At 46.2% G+C, this 20184-nt stretch overlaps 1 protein-coding gene across 1 annotated transcript; it reads right to left on the bottom strand.

Annotated features, from left to right (window-relative positions):
* Positions 1 to 8: 8 nt before the first annotated feature.
* Positions 9 to 18602, bottom strand: CERS5 (ceramide synthase 5). Its single transcript, XM_048928622.1, has 10 exons — positions 18325 to 18602; positions 12821 to 12926; positions 10702 to 10832; positions 9695 to 9752; positions 9064 to 9114; positions 8318 to 8410; positions 6880 to 7008; positions 6489 to 6595; positions 4638 to 4794; positions 9 to 1852 (listed from the first exon to the last, which is right to left on the bottom strand). Exons 1-10 carry the CDS (start codon positions 18513 to 18515, stop codon positions 1700 to 1702), a joined length of 1176 nt encoding a protein of 391 aa, XP_048784579.1. The 5' UTR covers positions 18516 to 18602; the 3' UTR covers positions 9 to 1699.
* Between the last annotated feature and the right edge of the window lie 1582 nt (positions 18603 to 20184).

Below are 20184 nucleotides of genomic sequence, written 5' to 3'. Positions count from 1 at the left end.
GTAGGGGTTGAAGGGCCCTCCGAGCCCAAACCCCTCCGGCAGGTTGCAGAGGAAGCATTCCGGTGGGTTTGGGTCTCTCCAGAGGAGCCCCCCGACCTCTCTAGGCATTGTGTGCCCGGGCTTTCTCAAGGAAGTTTTTCCTTCTGTTCAGGTGGAATTTCTCTGATTCCTGTTGGTGCCCGATGGCCCTTTGTCCTGGAAAGAGCCTGGCCCCGTGCTCCTGCCCCCCACCCTTCAGACGTTGCCGAGAGTTGATCTGATCCCCTGTTGGCCCTCTCCCCCACCTGAACAACCCTGGGGCTCTCACAGCCTGTCCCCACTAGCTCTGCAACCCCCGCGGGGCTCTCCCAGCAGTTCCCAGTCTGCCCAGAACTGGGCCCAGTGCTCCAGCTGCATCCTCCTCAGTGCAGAGGAGTGGGAGAATCTCCATTACCCTGCTGGTCCAGCACTGTGCAGTGACTATCATCCCATTGGCCACCAGGGCACACTGCTGGTTCACAATCATCCAGGACAAAGTCACTGATTTCATTTTTTTTAAATTAACAAAGTGAAACATAGTGCTGAAGTGCTTTGTTGGTTTTGTTTGTTTGTTTTTGTTTTGTTTTTTAATCGAGATAAGAGTAAACAACAGTATAAAACGGTAACAACTCAAGAAGTTCCCAAAATTCTGCTCGTGACTGACATGCAGGTCCTCCATTGCCCCCAAGTACCATCGAGTAAAAAAAGAAGCATAACCCACAGTGTGGCTGCTTTTCCAGCCCAGTGATTTCCTCCACAAAAATTGCAGAATGAGAGCAGCACCATTCTAACTTCTGTCCTAAAACACAGTTGAGCAGGACCGAAACCCCTCATTATGTGGAAAGCTAAGAACAGCCCCCAGCATTGGTCTGCCCTCAAGTTCCTCGCTCAGCCAACTGCATCCAGTAGATCTAGAAATGTCTTCAAAACCACAACTTGCAAAAGAAAAAAAAGAAGATTTAAAAGGTACATATTGTGATACTTGTCTTCGGGGCAATAATGAATCCCCTCCCCTGTTTCAGATGGCTGTCACTGAGGCTTCAGAGGGGCTTTCAGCACCAGAAGAGGCAGCAAATGCTGGCCTGGTCCCTCTTGAGAGCAGAGTTAACAAGCTATAGCCTCCTTAACACAGAGCACCCCAGAGAAGCTGGAGCAACTTTTCTGTTGTAGCACAATGCAATGCAGAGCTTGGCTGTAGCACAAAGGGATGAGTCTGCTGCAGCCTGTATGTGGGGAGCAAAAACCAGGCACCCCCCATGCTCTGAGCTGCTTACGGAGTGCCTCAAGGAGACGATGCTGACCCTGCGTCCAATGAGCCGTCATCGCTGGCAGTGCATTCACCAACCGTGGCCAGTTGAGCCCAAACTCATTCCACCTTGAGTTGATCCCAGTACAAACCAGTTTGTCAAATACAAAGATACCTCTGCAAATGTCGATGGGGCTAAGATTGAAGTACAAAATGGCTTAAAGTGAAATCTGCAGCTTGCTCTTTGCCCTAGTAATTGGCTTTCTCCCTTCTGTCATGCCAAGCCTTGGACTGGTCTGGATTGTGCCCGTTTCAGATTTGCTGGAGGTTTCTGGGGAAGGGGTATCTTGATTAAAAATCACTTGGGAATGCAGAGTTCAACACATCTAAATATGTAGAGACAAGTTCGTGTTTGCTCAAGGCCAACCCAGGGCCTTATTCCTCCTCTGTCCACTGCCCGCCGGCCACGTGGCCGTTAATGCGGTTGGAGCCATTGCTCGAAGTGCTGAAAACTCCTTTTGTGCTGTTGGACGTCACATCCTCCTCCTCAGAGCTGCTTTCTACATCGCTGCGGTCATCTTTGGATACCTGAACAATCCAAGTGAGATTTGGTAGTGGAAAGGGGAGAAGTTGGTAAATTCACAGAAAGTTACAGCAGTAGAAGGTTGTACGGAAGGGATTAACCAGCCCCAGTGACAACTGCCTTCTGCACTCCACCCTTATTAACTTAAAGCTTGAAGAGCCTGTCATCACATGCAGAACATAAGACAGACGTAGAAAAAGACAGCTGGGAATGAGAAGCTCTGCTTTCTGAACGCTGTACACCGTGAGGCACCACGCTTCACGCTCATCACATCAGAGGATGTTAGAGATCTTGGCTTCCAAGAGTTGCATTCTAGACTGGTTAAAGGTTGCTTTTCCAGATAAATTTGTTTTCAATAACAATAATAATAGTAAATCTTCTCACACCATAACAATCAGCAAATACAATGACAAAATACATATCTATCAGTTCTAGAAAGAACACTTTGTCCTACAGGGACTGCCTTTGATATTTTAAAAATTAACCAGCTATATTTATCACATTGCTGTTTGCACAAAGTGCCTCCCATTTTCACTGCTTGCCGTTCATCTGTGAGAAGTCGTTTATGAGGAGCAGCACAGTTGGGCAGCAGGCTGCAGAACAGAGACGACAACGTAACACCAGCCCAGGAGCTGAATTCCCCTCAGCCTGTGGGGAACTGCCCTATGGTTATGGCTTTGGCTGTAAGGTGACTACACAGTCAGCCAATGCATTTTTATGTGGGGCTTTGAACCTTTGGAACAACCCTCAGGCACAGCTCTGCTTCACATCGCTGCTACCTGCTGTGGGAGTGCCATGGAAATGCAGTGCACCAGGACACAAAAGAAGGGACCATAAGCCAGGCCCCAACTGCAAATAAGCACCTTGGTCGCTGGCTGGGCTCCAGAGCTGTAAACTCACCATTGCCACCTGGATGCACAAACGGCTCCTGCTTTACATCCCCTAGGGCAGGCTCTCCACACTTCTGCCTGCAACTAACAGCCCTCATTCACCTCACGTGCAAACACTTTGTGGGGAGATTGCTTTCAGGTGCTTCAGAAATTGATCCTGCTCTGCCTGTTCTGTGCCTGGGTTCTGGCTTTCAAACAGCACCTGGTGGGAAGGTTTCAGCTCCAAGGAAGATGTGGCAGAAAGCCAGATAATGATCTCCAGGATAGGTTTTGATGGGCCTGTTAGGTGTATTTGCTTTTGTCTGTAGCCAAAACTTCTGGTACATCCTCCTGTACTGAAAGTTCAAAGGGTCACTGGAAGGAAGCAGAGGTCTCACTCTACTTCCCACAACTGCTTTCACAAAAAGGACTGCTTTTCTGCTGTCCTCTTTCACTCAGCAGTGTGTTAATGAGCACTACAGACATAGACATCAGAGTCTTTGTGAGCCTACAAATCATACAAGTGAGGACATCAGAACAAGCCACAAAACACTGCTCAGACCTTTGGAGAACCTGCATTTTAAAACTGGATCAGGGCCAGCACTGCATCAGCCAGGGAAACAAACATTTTAAGGGAAGATATCACCCAGCTGAAGCCCCAAGACCAGAGCTTTGTGTTCCCCTCAGCCTAGAAACAGGGTAGAAACAGAAGTGTACAGATCACACTTACATGCAAAGGATGAAACTGTCCAGCTCCAATCTGGCACAGCAGAGGAAAAGGAGTGAGAAAAGAGTGAAGAAGACAAAGCTCAGAGTCCCTTCTCTGGCTAGGTCACCTGGACAGGAGAAAAGCAAGGAAAGGGAAAAGACACAGACCTGAGCTGTAGGAACAGCTGCACAGAAAATAAGAGCCTCGCAGTAGCAGCTGTGGGGAACAGATGACAAACTCCTGTGCATGCTCTAAAATACATTTTCCCCTGACAAACACTGTCATAAACAGATATGTATTTCAAGGTTACATTTCATGTGTGGGCAGCTAAGAAGTCAAACACAAAGTATAGCTGTAAGAGAAACTCAGATCAAGATATCAGATAGATGACAAAAAAGGCATTTGTGCTAGCAAACCATCTGTTGCGCTCTGGTAGATGCAAAGGAAGTGGCTTCTGATGGGCTGGCTGGGTGTCAAACAGTTCCTAGGCTGCTTGCCCTGTCTCATGCCTCCAGTTGAAGTGCAACTTTTAAGCCTGGCAACTTAGGCTACAGCCCAACATCAGCACTGTTGGCTCTTAGGATAACATCTGCCACTGACCAGCTGCTGGAGTCTCAACCCTCCCCCTTCCCAACACTCCCCTCCTCCCTCCCCCAGCTAAAATTGGAATACTTAGAACTGAAGCTAGACTGCACCCCATTAGCCCAGTGACAGCCAGCTTGCTCTCCAGTACTTCTGAGAGTACTGGAAACTTTGCCTCTGCACCTCAATGCCTGGCTCCCACCGGCAACCAAAAGTCATTCACTGCTAAAAGGGAAGATGCATAATTCTCAGTGCAACCCAAGAATAAGCAGATGTTGGAAAGCTGGGAGCTGAAAGACATTCTAAACAATTATTTTAAAAAGAGCTTTCTACCACCTTTAACTCCAGACAAAGCAACAAGCAGTCATCATATCTCAGTGCACTGGAAAATGGTAGTGTTTCCTTGCATGAACAGAACAGAGAGGAAAGCATCCCTGCCTCTGTATCTATTTGGCAGCTCTGGTCTGCAGAGCAACCAGGGTTAAAAAAAAGAAACCAACTGCTCTACAAAGCAATCATTATGTAATTACCTTGAGAACTAGCACCAGCCCTTGCTAATGGCTCCATTTCTCTTAATTCCTTCACAGAGCTTGTAGAAAAGGGGACCCAAACCAGCCCCCAACACCTTACCTTTCCCCGCACGAGGGCCTTGTAGGCAGTGCGAACGATGAGATAGGACCAGATGACATGCAGGATCTGCAGGGTTACCAAAAGGCCATTGAACAGCCACCAGGAAGGATAAGGACCAATCAGTTCCCAGCTTTCGAACAGCGTTGTATTCAAAATCCTAAGAGATCCAGAAACACATTACAGATTGGCTGTGCTGGTAGTATGGCTTCCAGCTCTCCATTCAGATGACTGGCCAGATGCACAGCAGCGTGCATCTCACTTAAGCATCTGTTGCTTTGCTCCTGTCAGAGCGGTGATGCATCTGATCTCTGGCCAGAGTTAGGAGACAGACTAAATCCAATTAGAAACACTGGAACTGAGCAACAAACAGAAGACGTGAATGTTATGCAGTTTGGTTACGCATACGGATCTGCTGCCAATTTCCTTCTCATCAGAGTTTATAATAACTTTACAGGAAGTGATGTCAAACTGCTCTGGTCACTAAAACAACTGTTAACACATTCATCCTTCACCCATTTTTAAAAACCATGCAGATTTTATTCCTAGTTGGCCTCTCTCCCTTCCCTCCTAGTTTTAGATTCCTCCTGCCAAGCTGGAAGACAACAAACTGCTTCACAGACAAAGCATTTTGGTTTCTTTCAGGACTGTTTTGCTGTTCTCATCGCTGGAAGTTATTGCCAGCACTTAAGTGATGTATTAAACAATTTAGATTTCGTGAAGTAGAGATGCGTGGAGAGACCTTTAAAGGCACCATTAGTTTTGCATAGCTTTGAACATTTCACAGGAAAAGAGAAACAAGCCTGTTGAAGAAGAACCCAAGGCCCCAAAGTGCAGCTACAGGAACAGCTAATTTGTGGCCAGCTTATTAGTGAACTGTATGCAGCTCCAGAGGTCTTGCAGTGCTTTACACTGCTGAACAGGGAAGTGAATATACACGAGCTGAACTAGTATAAGGTCTGCAATACCGCAGCAAGCTTGTCAGATTTCTCTGTAAAGATGAGGAGTTACATTACAGCCAGTGGAAAACACATTAAAGATTCACAGGGCTGCTGAGTAATAGCATGATGCAAGAGCATCACCTCACAACAGACTACAGCAAGGAGAACAATGACAACAATCTCATCTATCAAGGGAAATAAACTCTGCAGACTTGAGTACCAAAACCCTTCCTTATCTTGATTCCCTTGATGCATTCGCTGGGAAACAAGAGCTTTAATTGCAATTCTGATACCAAGACAAATTTTCTGTGCACTCTTTCAACAGAAAGAAGGTGGAGAACATAACCACGACCACCCTCACTGAGCCTGACCTACTGGGTCAGCAGAGAACTTCATTATAGAACAATATAATCTGTTTAGGGTTGTGCCTCACATACAAGAATCTTCAGACCTATTTCAGGCTCTAAACAGTCACGACTCAAGGGCAGGACACAAGAAATCAAAAGCAGCACTGATGACTAAGCCAGATACTCAGAAATTAAATTTTCTTCAAGAAATTATGCCTCTTCTGTAACCATTTCCAAAACTTCTCAAGTCAAGAGAAGCAAACAGCGCTCTGAGCTATTCAGATAGCAGCTGATTGTGCTCCACTAATGAGCACTGTCATCACTTTACAGCAAGAGAAAGAGAGGCCAGCTGTGTGTTAAGATTCCAGTCACTTCTCACACTCTCTCTTACTGACTGCTGAGAGGTTTCTTCATACTCCTGTTTAAAAGCACTGCTCCACACAGCACTGGATTGTCTGCAACCTCAGGCTGCCGTAAGGGACATTCTGCACTGCTTGCAAGAGGTACAAATGCTTTTCTTAAAGGACTGAAAAAACAAACAAGACCTTACAGTTCAAGGTGCTTACCAGAATGGATAAATGCCCAAACGTGTAACAATGAACACAACACCAAAGAGCATGAAGAAGGCATCACAGAGACGCTGGTACTTGGCATAATTGGCTAACTTTGCAGCCTAGAAGAGATGAGAAGCATGAGAATATTACTCCCTTTGTGCACTCATGTAATTACCAGGCTATAGAGCTCCAAAATCCTCAAGACATCATGCTTGTAAGGAGTTAGGAATGCTTAGGGATTATTCTCAGCACGACAGCAGTTATGAGGAAAAGCTGACAAAGCAGGATCAGCAGCGCAGATATTACAGCATGTTTAATGCTGCTCAGCAAAAATGGGGAAGTCTGCTTGCTTCCCTGAGAGCACCCCAGCATTAGGTACAGAAAGACTGAAAAGGAAACTTACCTCTAAGAGAAAATCAGATGCATCATGGAGACACAGCACCAGTGTTCCAACACGCACCATATTATTCATGTAAGAGAACGTAATGAGCCCAATTGTAGCCAAATGATGGACGAACATGATCAGGAAGTCCTGGAAACAGAAAGATGAATTAAGATCCTTTGGCTGTCAAACAAATACATATGCCTGGAGCAGAGCCACAAAACTGACCAACTGAAGTCACAGGATGACTTCAGTTCAGTCTCGGACTCCACACAAAGCACAGCTCATCACACATCAGCCACCATCACTGGAGGCTCCAGAAAGGTCTCTCCCAGCATGTGTGCTTCTGTGAAGTTGTAACTGCATGCACAGGCACAGCACAGTATCTGGCACAAACGCTCAAGACAAAGACAAGTATGGCTGCAGAATCCTCTGAAAGGATTGACAGGACAACATACGGCCCTTATTTCTGGTTCCCTTTGGCTTTACAGTCACACTGCTGGTCTTTTCAGCACTTGGCACAAATTATAAGTACGCTGCTGTTACCGTTGTCAGCATGCAAAAGCCTGCCAGAGCATAGCAGCCACAGAACAGAAGATAATCCAACAGCAAGAGCTGGGCTGCTCCATTCAAAAACTTTTTTCAATGCAGTTCAGGGCTGTTTTCTAGTTCAGTCCCCTGGGTACAATGCTTCCATTTTACATCAGTGCACCTTACCGTGGGGAGTGTAACAGAGGATATAGAATTAAATATTGTAAACAGTATCACAGATGCTGTTATTCACTTCTTTTCTGCAGCTCCAAGTTATTTTGCATCTTGGAGCTAATATTTCAGTACAGAAAAAAACAAACACTTTTTTCCCCCCAACAGCTGATGCAAGAATGGGAATACTTTGTTACTTTGCAGTTTGTACAGCAGAAGCAATAAGCCACGATTTACTATGAACTGTTTTCCAACAGCAACAATGAACCAAAACCTAGAATGCAGCACAACAGAATTAGATTCCAGCAATCATGACCAGTCATCATTCTGACACAAGACAAAAAAATTATTTTCAAAAAGCACGTATTACTGCTTCAGCGTTTGCCATTTTCTCATCCTGCTCAGCAAGCTGATGCTTGGAACGTTTTATTTTCCTGTCCTTTTGAAAGCCTTAAAGTCAAAATCTCCTTTTTTTTTCCCCCCCAACAATTTGCTAACTGTTTATTAGGAGGTATTGAGTGATTCTGTTCTTTCCCCTGGAAGACGAAAGAGCCTCTCAAGGATACACCAGGTCACACAGCAACTCATTCCTCCCTTCCTCCAGGATTGTAATGAGTAGAGAAGGAGCTACAGAGAGGTGTGAATGAGGAAAATTCTGTTATTACTACGTTTCAGCTTTACTGGCCACGCACACTGACAGTTTTTGTTAGCCTGGTCTATTCAGCAAAGCAGTTAGTGCAATTCTGGTTAACCTCACCTTCCGTTTAATGTCTGTAAACTGAGAAAACATGAGAGACCAGTAGAAGGCCAGCTCCAAGATATAGTAATAATAAAGCCTGGATGTTAGAGGCTGGAAAACAAACAAAGACAGCACAGTTAGAAGACAAACTACTTCAAAATTTACATTACAATCTACTTTTTCCTTCCTTTCTCTCCTGCTGTGTTCCCTTCAGAATGATGAGGCATGAGTTAAAAGATCCAGAATTAAGGCTTAGTTAACACAAGCTTAAGCAACAGCCCCTTCCTACAGACTCAGTCACACAAGCAACCTTGCGTGTTTGACAGGAGAATCTCAGGTTTTGAATGAAGCTCAGTGTTTATAAATTGCACTGCAGCCTCCTGGATTAGGAAAAACAAACTGAGCCACACTGGTTGGCCTCTCCACAATCACACTTGATGCATAATTAAAATAACACTGTGAATAAGTTACTTTTTCTAATCTCAGCAGGAAGAAAACACAAAACAAATACAAGTTGAGTCTACTCTATCTGAGGAAACACCACTGTTGACAAACCTACATAACCAGAATTGGAACACACAAAACACTGTTATCTTTGTGCCTTCAAAAAAGGGATGGGTCTTCACTAATTGGGAAGCTTACCAGGCCTGGGTAGCATCCACACAATGAGAAGGAGTTGAGACTACCCAATTACAACTTGCTGTCATTAACAGAAATAAGAAATTGCACAGGAGATTTGAATCTACTAAGTTTTTATCTCCTACCTGAAAGGGGTAGCTGTACCAGCACTGTCGTGTGTCCCAAAACCAGGGTGCCTGAAGGGAAAAGTCAAGTTTATTATTCTGCTGGTCTTTTTAATTCCCTATTATCTAAAGGCATCAACCAATACAGTTCCAGTTCACTGAAATTTTACCTTCGTTCCAAGCTAAATTTACTGTAAGACAAAATAATGATTTGAAATAATCATTCTGCACCCAAAGGCAAATTGTAACGCAACCGAAATTCAAAGAAGCAAGCAGCTCTAATAATAAAGACCCAGAGATAAATGTGTATCCCTCTGGGAAGAAAGCAAAACCTCTCCACACCAAGAAGTCAGGTCTGTCCTATTCTGGTGTAAAGTAACAAATAAACTTCTAGTATTTCCATAATGACAGATTTGTCTAGAAGCTTTCTCATATTGTCAAAGTGGCCTTTACATAGAAACTCCAGGATCTCAAATAAGGGCACACAGAGGTGACTTATTACCAAACTCCTCTTCTTTGAAGCTAGGTGCAAGCACAGAAGGGATACTGTAGTCAAAGGCCTGAAATTTCAGCACTGCAGTGTGAACCCAGTGGCACAACACACAGAAAAACCAGGTGGGAGGGTGAGGAGGGATGTGCCAGATCAACTCACCGTCCAGAGAAACCTGATTCCATAAAGAAATATACTTAAATAGAAGGTAAATCTCCACCTGGAAAAAAGCAAAATACAAAACATGAACCAGAAATAGTTTCTGTTTAATATTTGTAACAAAACCTGAAACAACTGTGAAAAAAGCAATTCTGACACCTGAAAAGTATTCACCCACTAATTGTTAATCCTTCATTTGTAAACATTGTGTGAGGATAAACCCATTTGAGAGCTTTCACACCACACTTGTTTGCATTGACAGCCAAGTTCAGAGTGAGCATGCAGCATTCATACGCTTTAATATACAATGTCAGGATAACAAGAAAAGTAGCTGTTATTCAGAAGATATCCTAATACATGTAATTATCCTTCTTACCTTGCGGCTTTAAGTAGGCAAAATCATACTGGGGGAAGAATTAATATGAAGAAAATTACTGGAAAGGAAAGAAACCAGCACAGAAGAAAACAAGTCAGGAAAGAAGCACTCAGATGCTACTGCACTAACAGGGGAACTACAAGCACTCAGAAAGAAACAAAGGAATGAACTGAAGGGAAAAGCAGAGAAATCCAGGATGTGTCCATAGAAGTACATACATCACTGTAAGCCATAAGGTCACCGTGCTTGGGAAAAATGCTACAGCATAACTGTGCAGACAGCCAACTTGTCTTCAGTGTAATTACTGAATTGTGCACGTGCAGATGTGTACACACACACACTGAAGTGTCACTGCCCGCCTTATGGCCATGGCTCACTCTCACAAGCTGTACATCACAGACAAGGGTAACTCCTGTGCAAGTGTTCCGGGCTTTCATGTACATATATCAAACATAGCTGAATGCTATGAAGCTCTCCTCACTTCTTCCACTTGCCTACAGGAGAATTTCCCTCCTGCCAGCCAACCCCCAGGCACCAGTTTAAGTTAACAGCTGACCACAACTTCAGTGAGAAGAGAGAACAAAGAGCTGGAGCTCTGAGATGGAGGCACATCCCAGCCTCTGCACGAACATACATGCTCTCACAAAATTTAGTGATGGTGGTGGGTTTGTCCTGGTTCCTCCGATGCCGAAACCAGCGTTGGATCTTTCGAACATCCCAGTCTAGCTGCTTTGACAAGCCTTCTAACCTTTTTCCATCTGGAGACTGAAGGAAAATGAAACAAATGTCAGTTCTCCTCCTTCTCAACCTGCTTTCAGTTTGACATCCTCTGTACACTACAGTAGGACCCATGCACAGATGGCAAAACACACAATGAAGGCACTGCGTACGTTTTTATCCCTGACACTAGTACCATGCCAGAAGCAGGAACCTGCTGCCATACTCATTCATATTTAGCTTTCAAAAGCCACTAATTACTTAAGTACTAGGAATGCTTGTGGTTTAACATTTCCTCATCTATTTCATCATTTGACAGCACATCACTACAGAGAATGTAGTTCTGTTTCTTAGTTTGGGAGGAGGAGAGGAGGGGCTTTTAAAATGCCCTGTGCTACCTGTTAAAACCTGCAGATCAACTCGGGCTGTCTGGAACTCAAGAAGATGACAGCTGAATACACTTAAGGGACAGGATTCACTGTGAAGTTTATGGAAACTTTAAAGTAAGAATTCGGTTTTAACACATCTGATGTTTATAAATTCAAAAAAGGCATCAGAGAGATGGCGTCATTTCCATTACCACTTTTAGAGTGCATGGATACAATTAAACTTGAAAACGGAAATAGTTGCACAATAAAGAATGCATCCCTGTTCTCTCACTGGAAACTCTACTGGCAGTTTGTTTGAACAACAACAGTGGATTTACAGGAGCAGAAAGAGTGAACAAAACCTGATAACTACCTCTACAATGGCCCATGGTGAGATAAGCCCCGCTAGTTTCAGACCAGTGTCCTTTTAACAAGCTCTGCCAGGGAGCTCTTACAACTGAAAGACGATAAACACATTTTACCACTTAAGTTACAAACAAACCCAGAAAGCTATGTAGAATGCTCATGTAATACAGAGTCACCAGATTGCTGAACTGAAAAACAAGATAATCTGTCATCTGATTTGCAGTACTGAAACCAGGACTTTCTCACTGCAGATAATAATGAAATCTCTTCCCTCTGCATCACAGCCACCCTACATTTCCATTCTCCAAATCTGACAGCACACGAGCATACTGGCATAGTTAAACAAAGCTCTGTTTTTCATAGAAGCTAGATAAGGACTGCACAGCATGCAACCCCGTGGGTTTCCTCAACATTAATTTCAAGGGCATCCCCTGCATTAAAAGCCCTCCCAGCAAATGGCATCAAATCACAGGGGCCTTCCTGTTCATGTCTCATCCCAAGTGCTCCTGAACCTCACTGTTCCCATGAGGTGAGTTCTGCTGAGGCTTTTATAGAATTTCCCCTCCTTCACCAAGTGCTTTTTCTGCTCCACTCAAAATGGAGTTCAGCATCACCAATTGAGAACATAAAGCCTTCCATTTCAGTATCTCTAATGAAAATCTATCCCACCACCTGTGCTGATTTAACTGTCAATATCCAAAAGCACAGACAGCACGCAGCTCTGTCGTTCTAAAGTGAAGGAGCACTGCCAGCTCAAGCAAGAGAAAAGCCATGAAATGTAGAATAAAAGCAATACCTGCTGCCAATATTCAGCATCCCACCACTCGTCAGGGCGCACTTCCATGGACAGAATGCTTTTACTTGAGCAAGTGACTTCCACTTGGCACAGGAAGAGGAAAGCATTCCCCCAGATGGCCAATGAAAGCAGAGAAGCAGATCACAACAGAGCAGTGCTTTTCCAATAGGAAGTGAAAGATGCCAGGCAATTTTTTCGTAAACCAACAATTACTGCCCATTACAGCAGTAACAGCTGGGACAAAAGCAGGGAACGAAAGGAAGAAAACTTTTATTTTAAAAGAGGACAATTTTGATTCAGAAAAGATTCTTCTGTGTGCAAAAGCACAGATCAGCCATAAAGAGAATTTACTTTCCTACAAGACGGACACGTCAGAGGCAATGGAAAATAAAGAACATGTGGATGAATGCACTGTGGATGGAACACATTTCTTAAACCAAAGAAGTGGGAGACAGAAACCCACACCCTCACCTTTGCAGGTCTCTGTTCCTAGCAGTGAAACTCACCTTCGTGATGGATGTAAACACTTTCTCTAAAATCGCATTGGGCTGGGCTCTGTGAGCTCCACTGTCTTGTATGCCGAGGTTTATGGCACACGGCTTGGCAATAAACCTGAAACACAAAGAGATGGATTAAAACAAGGCACGTTTTCCTCGCCCAAGTCACAGCCCCAGCCTCTCACAGACTGCAAAACCTCTCCAAAATGCTTCTGAAGATCTTCACTGTTGCTCTAAGGAACACGTACCTTTAGGTAACCCAACTGGTAACTGCAGGGAGCACGTATTGTAACGCATTTAATGTGAAAACTTCAGTTCAAATGCCCTGGCCTTGCAGGATCAGGACGTTTCCCCACGTGACTTGCACCACTCAAAAATAAATAATAATCACTGACGTGAGCCCTCTGCAAAGGGCTGCTAGAGCCCCTGCAGCACCACAGATCAAACACCTCATTTCCAGAATGCTTTTTTGGTGTCACATAGCTCAGAAAAAAAAAAAAAGGAAGTTCGAGTCACACAGTTCACAAAAAAAGACAGAACCACAGCTTTATTTTCCCCTAAGAGGGAGAAGCGTAAGTGGCTTGCTTCTCTAGGCAAGGTAGGGAAGAAATCCCAAGTCAGGCTGAGACCCACACCTCAGCATCTCACACTGCACGCAGCACGTTCTCCAAAAGCTGACTGAGCACTTGGTGAATTTTATGGCACTCTGAAAACAAACCTGGTTTTGCAACTGACGCATACACATGCTCATTCAAAACCAATTGTGTTTTGCTGTACCTTTGCATCAAACTGGCCAAGAGACAAAACACACACAGTAATGCCTGAATGCGTTCTCTCCTGTTGGTGAGCAACAGCTTTCAAGGACAGCAAATTTTAAAAAATTAATTAAGTAATTAATTTGAGAGCATGCAAAAACCTGTTTCTCAAAAACGACTTTGAAAAGGACCCAACACTGGCATCATTACATCTACTTTGCTTCAAAATACAGAGTGTTCCAGAGGCAGTTTCATTATACATATGTATTCCATTTAGAAGACTCAGTGCGTGATTAAGCAGAAAATGCTGCTTTTTCCAACCATCGCATTTGCTGCCATTTCGCTTTGTGTTTAAAAGATGAGATTCAAATTCAACAGAATCATTATTATAAGCATTCCAGCTGCAGCCATGCTTGGGAGCACATCCTCAGTGCTTCTGTTAGGAATAGCTACAAGTGCACTGCAGAACAGACACAGGTTGTAGGGTTTTCCCTTGAGAAATTATGGATCAGCTCACAAGTAATCCTAAATGATCTCTGCTGCTTTTGGAAAATAACCCCCAAGCAATAGCAGCCGTAGCGCTGGGTTCCTGCCCTGTTTCTCACACGTCCTGCTTGCTTCAACAGCCACAGCTAAAGAAGTAAAAATAAAAGCAAAAAGTGATTTCCTTTCAGCCTGGCTCTTCCCTGCTTTGATGGCTCACTGCTTCCTCCACCATCTGGACCACCAGCCAGAAGTGATGTTAATGATGTTATAAGTGCCCATCTCTTTGCTCCTCTTTCCTCCAGGATGCACCAGAACAGCAGCAGAGCAGCTCACATGAGCTCACCGGATGTCAAACAGTTCTGTTTCATTTTCTGGAAGATGGTGCTTACAGCTCCACAAAGAGCTGCTTTTGTTTAAGAGCAGGTAAGGAGGAGAGGAAAATAAGGAAGCACCAATGATCCATAAAAGTGGCATTATTTGGGAATTCAAAACCTGAAGCATCGAGGAAAGAAGAAACAGCATCACCTCAAAAAAAAAAGACAGAGAAATAAGCAGAAATAATTCACTTCAGGACCCACTGATTACAAAACAAACACAATGAAGATTTGCACAGAGTTGCTCCAGACTATAAGCTTCCTCCACTGGGAAAATACAGATGTGTACAGAAGTCAGGAAAGGAAAAAAAATAAAGAGCAAGGCAGGGCTACAGGCAGTGCATGGGACTCAGCCAAGCGTGCAGGTGACCAAAGAGCAAAACAAAAAAAACACACAAACGTTTCTTGGTGCATGGAGGCAAGCAGATATCAATGTAAGCAAAGAGGAAAAGTCACAGTCATGGAGATACAGCCACAGAAATAGGATCTCTACACTGTTAAGGAAGTGCAGCCTAGCGTGGTAATGCTGCTGCTCTCACCCAGCAACGGCTTCATGCAGCAGGGAGCAAATTCCAGCCCACAGCCAGCCTCCTGCAGGGCCCAAACGCCCTCCCACAGCACTTTCCCCACAACAGGTTGCACAGGAAAGCGTCCAGGTGGGTTTAGATCTCTCCAATGGACTCTCCCACCTCTCTGACAGCTCTGCACCCTCCATAGCGCTCTCCCAGCAGTTCACAGTCTGCCTGGAGCTGGAGAGCCCAGCACTGGGCCCAGTGCTCCAGGTTGGGGTCTCCCCAGGGCAGAGCAGAGGAGAAGGGAATCTCCCTTGCCTGCTGGCCACGCTCTCTGCAGCACGCCCCAGGGTCCCACTGACCACCTGAAAATGCCACCTTAATTGTAGAATCCCCTCTCCCTCCAGAATCCCCATTCTTGGGGATGTTCACAACTGGACATCACCACAAGCAATTCAAGCTGATTCCAAGGCTGGTCCTGCCCTAAGGATTGGACAAGGTGACCCAGAGGCCCTTTCCTACCTAATTATTTTATGATGCCACACAAATCTGCTGTAGGAGCTATTCCCAAGGTCGAGATCGCGCCGCACCCTCCCAGCACGGAGTTTTCATCGTGTAAATGCTTTTATTGCTGTTTTGTGAACCCATATGCATTTATAGGCCTAAGTCACACCTACCCAGCTCCATTTTCACCCCAGTTATTAAGACATCGAAACCAGCATCAGTTTTCAAACACAGAGACTAGCATCTAACAAGCACTTTCCAGTCACACTGCACCTCATGAACCCTCCGTTCTGGAAGTTTCAGGTTCTCTGCTAACTCCCTCCTACAGCTCTGAAAAGAAGAACAATTCCCTAAGTTCAAGATTTACAGAGTAAGCACATTCTGGAGTCAACATACCCAAAGAGAGAGTTCATCTCTTCACGACCTCTCAGTTTCAGTGCTCACTCCAGCACTGCCCCTAATTTCCAGATAGATTTGACAAAATAAAATCTAAAACTCTTTTTCTTTTGTTTCTGCACCAGACTTAGCACAAACCACAGATCCTTCCTCAGAGCCAGAGTGACTGTAAGCAAAAAGGAGTTCCAGTGTAATTACAATCACCTTGCACAAGTAACAGACTCCGGGTCTTCCCCAGTACCTGTGAGGCTTTTTGTGCCTGCAGTGGGATGAAACAACAGCAGTGGGAGGAAAAAAAGAAATAACACACTGACTTGACACATTCATTAGCAGAAGTCCATCTTTCTCCTGCCTGCCCCAAAACCCACTTCCAGCTCAGCCAGGCCCTTTCTCTGCTCTGCAAGCTCAGTTCTTCATCACACATAATTCCCACACTCGCTCAGCCCAATGAGTATTTTACCAACACCGTGATGCAAAGGCTGATTTACAGGAGTATTACCCACAGAAACGTTATGTCAGCGTAACAAAAGCACTTCCTCACACTGAAGACCTCCTACAGAGCACAGAGGGAAATGAAGGAAAAAAAGAAAAATAAGAGCAGCAGGAGAGCAGAATTCGAGTTCTGAGTCACTGAGTCTGACTGCCACTTGTGTATCAAGGAAGACTTAATCATCCCCAAGGCCTCAGCTGTGGTATGCACACAAAGGGATGTTATTAGATGAATCTGGACTATCATGACACGTTCAAAGTGGTTGGAGAAAGAGGAGAATATTTCTTGAAACATACGGTCTTTTGAAACAAACATCCCAGGAACAGCCCTGGATTTTGCTCTCACAATGTGCTTTCACTTCAGGGCATCACCAATGAAGCACTGTTAAAGAAAAGGCAGCAACCCACACAGGAACCAGGCCAGCAGTACAAGTTTCCAGGTTGTACTGCTGCAACATTTAATTCTTCACCTGAATCTTCCCTGAGTTAACACAGCAAAAGAAATTTAATAAGCACAGCATTACGAAGATAAAGCAGCCTCTAGCAGGATGATGTCTTATTAGGTGCAGCAGGATGCACTGTACCTCTCTCTCTCCAGAGAAAACATTCTTTTGTATTTCCTCCCCCAAACTACCTGAACCAGCCAGGACTGGGGCAGCCAGGAGACTTTCCCTAACCCCCCCCATAACATCCAGGGGCAGCTCTGCCTCCCAGATCGCTTTCCTCATCTGCTGATTGCCATGGATGTCAGGGGTGGGCTTTGGCTCTGCCACGTGTCTGTTACCAGGTCCTCTGCACTGGTCTGAGCTGAAAGCAGCATTCTGGAACTGGGGAAAGAGATAAAATTGATAGGGGGAAAAAAAAGATGCTCCCACTTCTCTCCTACCCATGTTTTTCTTCACAGTTCTTTCTTTTTGCTCTGCTTAAGTCTCCAATTTTGTTTAAACTTTGAAAGCTCAAAATAAAAAAAAAAAGAAAAAAAAAAAGAAAAAAAGCACTTCCTATAGAAAACCTTAAAAATGAAACCAACTCAGTCCCTGGCCACTTAAATGCTTTCCACAGAGAAACACATCCACTCATTTCATCCAGAAATGTAGGACTGACTCAGCCTTTAATGAACTATTTGGATAGGTACCTGAGGTGTCTTAATTGGCTTCTAACACCTAAGTGTTCTCTTTAACCAAGGCACTTTTCTAATTAGCATTGCTGTCAGCCGCACAGCCTGTTCCATGTGCTGCAAGAGATATCCATCGCAAAGAGCAGAAACTGCTGCCTCAGGGGAGAGGTAACACATGGGTACGGGATGCTGAACCGAGGGAGAAAAGCTGCACCACACCTGTCCGTGGGCAGACAGCATCCAACCGCACCTCCAGCACTGCGGGGACCCACAGAGCATCGAGGAACACAGCAGGCAGCAGAGCAGGCCCGAACTCCTCAGCCAGGAACTGTCAGGGAGAGCACATCACCGGCAGCAAGCAGCCCAACACCCTCAGACACACACAGGGCTGGCTTCCAGGCAATGGGAAATAAAGGAAGGATTCTCCTGACACCGTGCTGCAACCCCTCAGCATGCAGGGAGCTGCCAGGGCCCACAGCACAGCACAGGGCAGCCCCGAAGCCCCCGAAAAGCACAGGAGGGCCGTACAGAACGGCCGGGAGGGCCGTGCGGGATTCCCCCGCCGTGACACACGCAGCCTTCGGGCCCCAACGACGCTCCCTCCCCGCGCAAAGAGATGAAAGGAGCGCCGGGCGGAGGCCTGAGGCCTACGCGGGACCTGAAAAGAGAACGGGACTCCGAACCGAGCAGGGTCAAGCAGAACCGAGCCGAACCGAAGGGGCGCCGAACCGAGCCGGGCCCAGCACCGCGCAGCCCGCCCCGCTCCGCCACACGTTGCTAAGAGACCCCAGCGGGCTCGCACCGCACCACGGCGCGGAGGGGGCAGCGGCCGCCGCCTGAGGGTCGCGGGGCTCTGGGAGAGCTCCGGCCCCGCGCTCACCTCTCGAACAACAGTCGCACGGCGAAGATACCGAGCGCCAGCGGGAAGGCGGAGAGGACGTGGCTCGCCCGCGGGTACTGCAGCCCGCCGTCCGGCTCGCCGGCCAGGTCGGCCCACGTCACGTTGTGAGGCAGCCAGAAACGCTCGTTCCAGAACCAGGCCCGCACCGCCGCTACCGCGGCTGCCGCCATTTTCCGCCGCCTCCCTCCGCCTCGCCCCCCTCCCGCCCCGGCGGCGGCCACCGACAGCGGGCGGAGCTCCGCGCCTCAGCCCACCCGCTTCCGCCCGCCGCTGAGGGCGCATGCGCAGGCGGCGCTGCGGGGCGGTGCTGCCCTGGCCACGCCCCTTTCGCGGACCGTTAACTCGGAGCATGCGCAGAGCGCAGCCCGCGCGACTCGCTCTGCCCGCAGCTCTCACTGAGGAGAACTGGCGGGAATCGCTCGCTGCTGGGGCGTTCCTACGAAAAAAAAGAAAAAAAGAAAAAAAAGGGCGCTGATTGTTCTGCTTTAAAAAGTCTCAACCCCCCGAGCCCCGAGAAGCGGCCTTCAGCTTCACTGCCACAGGGCAGCCGTTCAGCTCTTACGTGAGGAGTTCATAGTGAGACAACAAGGGCTCATTTTATTAATGCAGACGTGGTTTAGCATTTAAGTGCAGAACAGAGAGGTTCACACAGCAAAAACGTTCAGAATGATCCCAGTAGCTTTAAAAGCTTTCAGAAAATTATTTCAACGTGATGGGCTCGGGACTGAGTGTTAACCAAGGAACAAAGGCTGTATTCTGCTTTGTAATTATGTTCTAAAGCTCTCCATAAAGGTACTCAGCACCGGCTTCCCTGTGTGTGTGGTAGCAGAGATCCATCTGTCCCATAATAGCCCTTCTGGCATCCATCCAGCTGAGAGTAAATTAAATGGCCCATTGAGCACTCAACTACTACAGTAACCAATGGGTCCAAGGAGGTGGCAGTTCATAATATCTGCGTTTTTTTCAGTGGAACAAGTTCAGCACTAATTGCCCTGTGAATGCGTTCACTGAGTGGTCAGAATCCTTGCATCTCAAGGACTCGCAGGTGGCTGAGATTTAACCAGAACAAATCTCTGAACAGCCACCGTGCAGCTTTAGTATCATGTAAGTGAGGATGCACTGTAAAGCTCGGCTGCATCTCCTGATAAACAAGGAGTTGGAACATCCAATACATCCCATGTCCATGACCAATAGCTTCCAGCCGGAGTTGCTTGGTGATTTGAATTGAAGAGCAAGTAGATGTCGTTAAGAAAAGGTAAGCATTTAGAGGCTAAACAAAAGATGCACTTGTACATCAGCTTCCCTAGCTTTGAGATCTCCCTCTACCTGTACAAGGCTTGGTTCTCTCTTAAAAACAACCAGCCCATAGGTTGTACATGCCATGCCACACAGCTACTAATGCATGCTAGCCCAACAGCAGGCTGCTCCCTTCTCTGTGCCACCAAGGAGCACATTTGCTTTGTTGCTGCAGAGCACTCACTGCTTTTTCACTACACCCAAGCCTCGAACCAAAAGTATCCCAGGTTTGAGTGAGGACAACTCCAACACACGGCAGCTGTAAGAAAGAAACAATTAAACTAAACCAACTCTGGCTTGTCCTCAGCTGCCTGAAAAGCAGCTGAAGCCAGAAACGGGAGCGTGAGACACCTGCGAGTCCTTCCTTATTTTGCCCACCCTTTTCTAAGCCCTCTCCCTCAGCCTTGCAGTCTGCTTGTGACGACCACAAGTGGACCCACAGTGTCACCTAGTGGCACCAGAAAGTCACTGCCTGGCCTCCAGCTGCAAGTAAACCCCAGGATTTCACCCATCTTTTCCCATCTCCCTTTAAAATGGTGCTTC

The sequence above is a fragment of the Lagopus muta genome, chromosome 28 (genome assembly GCF_023343835.1).
Source record: "Lagopus muta isolate bLagMut1 chromosome 28, bLagMut1 primary, whole genome shotgun sequence".
Lineage (NCBI taxonomy): Eukaryota > Metazoa > Chordata > Aves > Galliformes > Phasianidae > Lagopus > Lagopus muta.
Note: the sequence above shows the minus strand (reverse complement) of the source record. Positions and strands in the feature narration are given on the sequence as shown.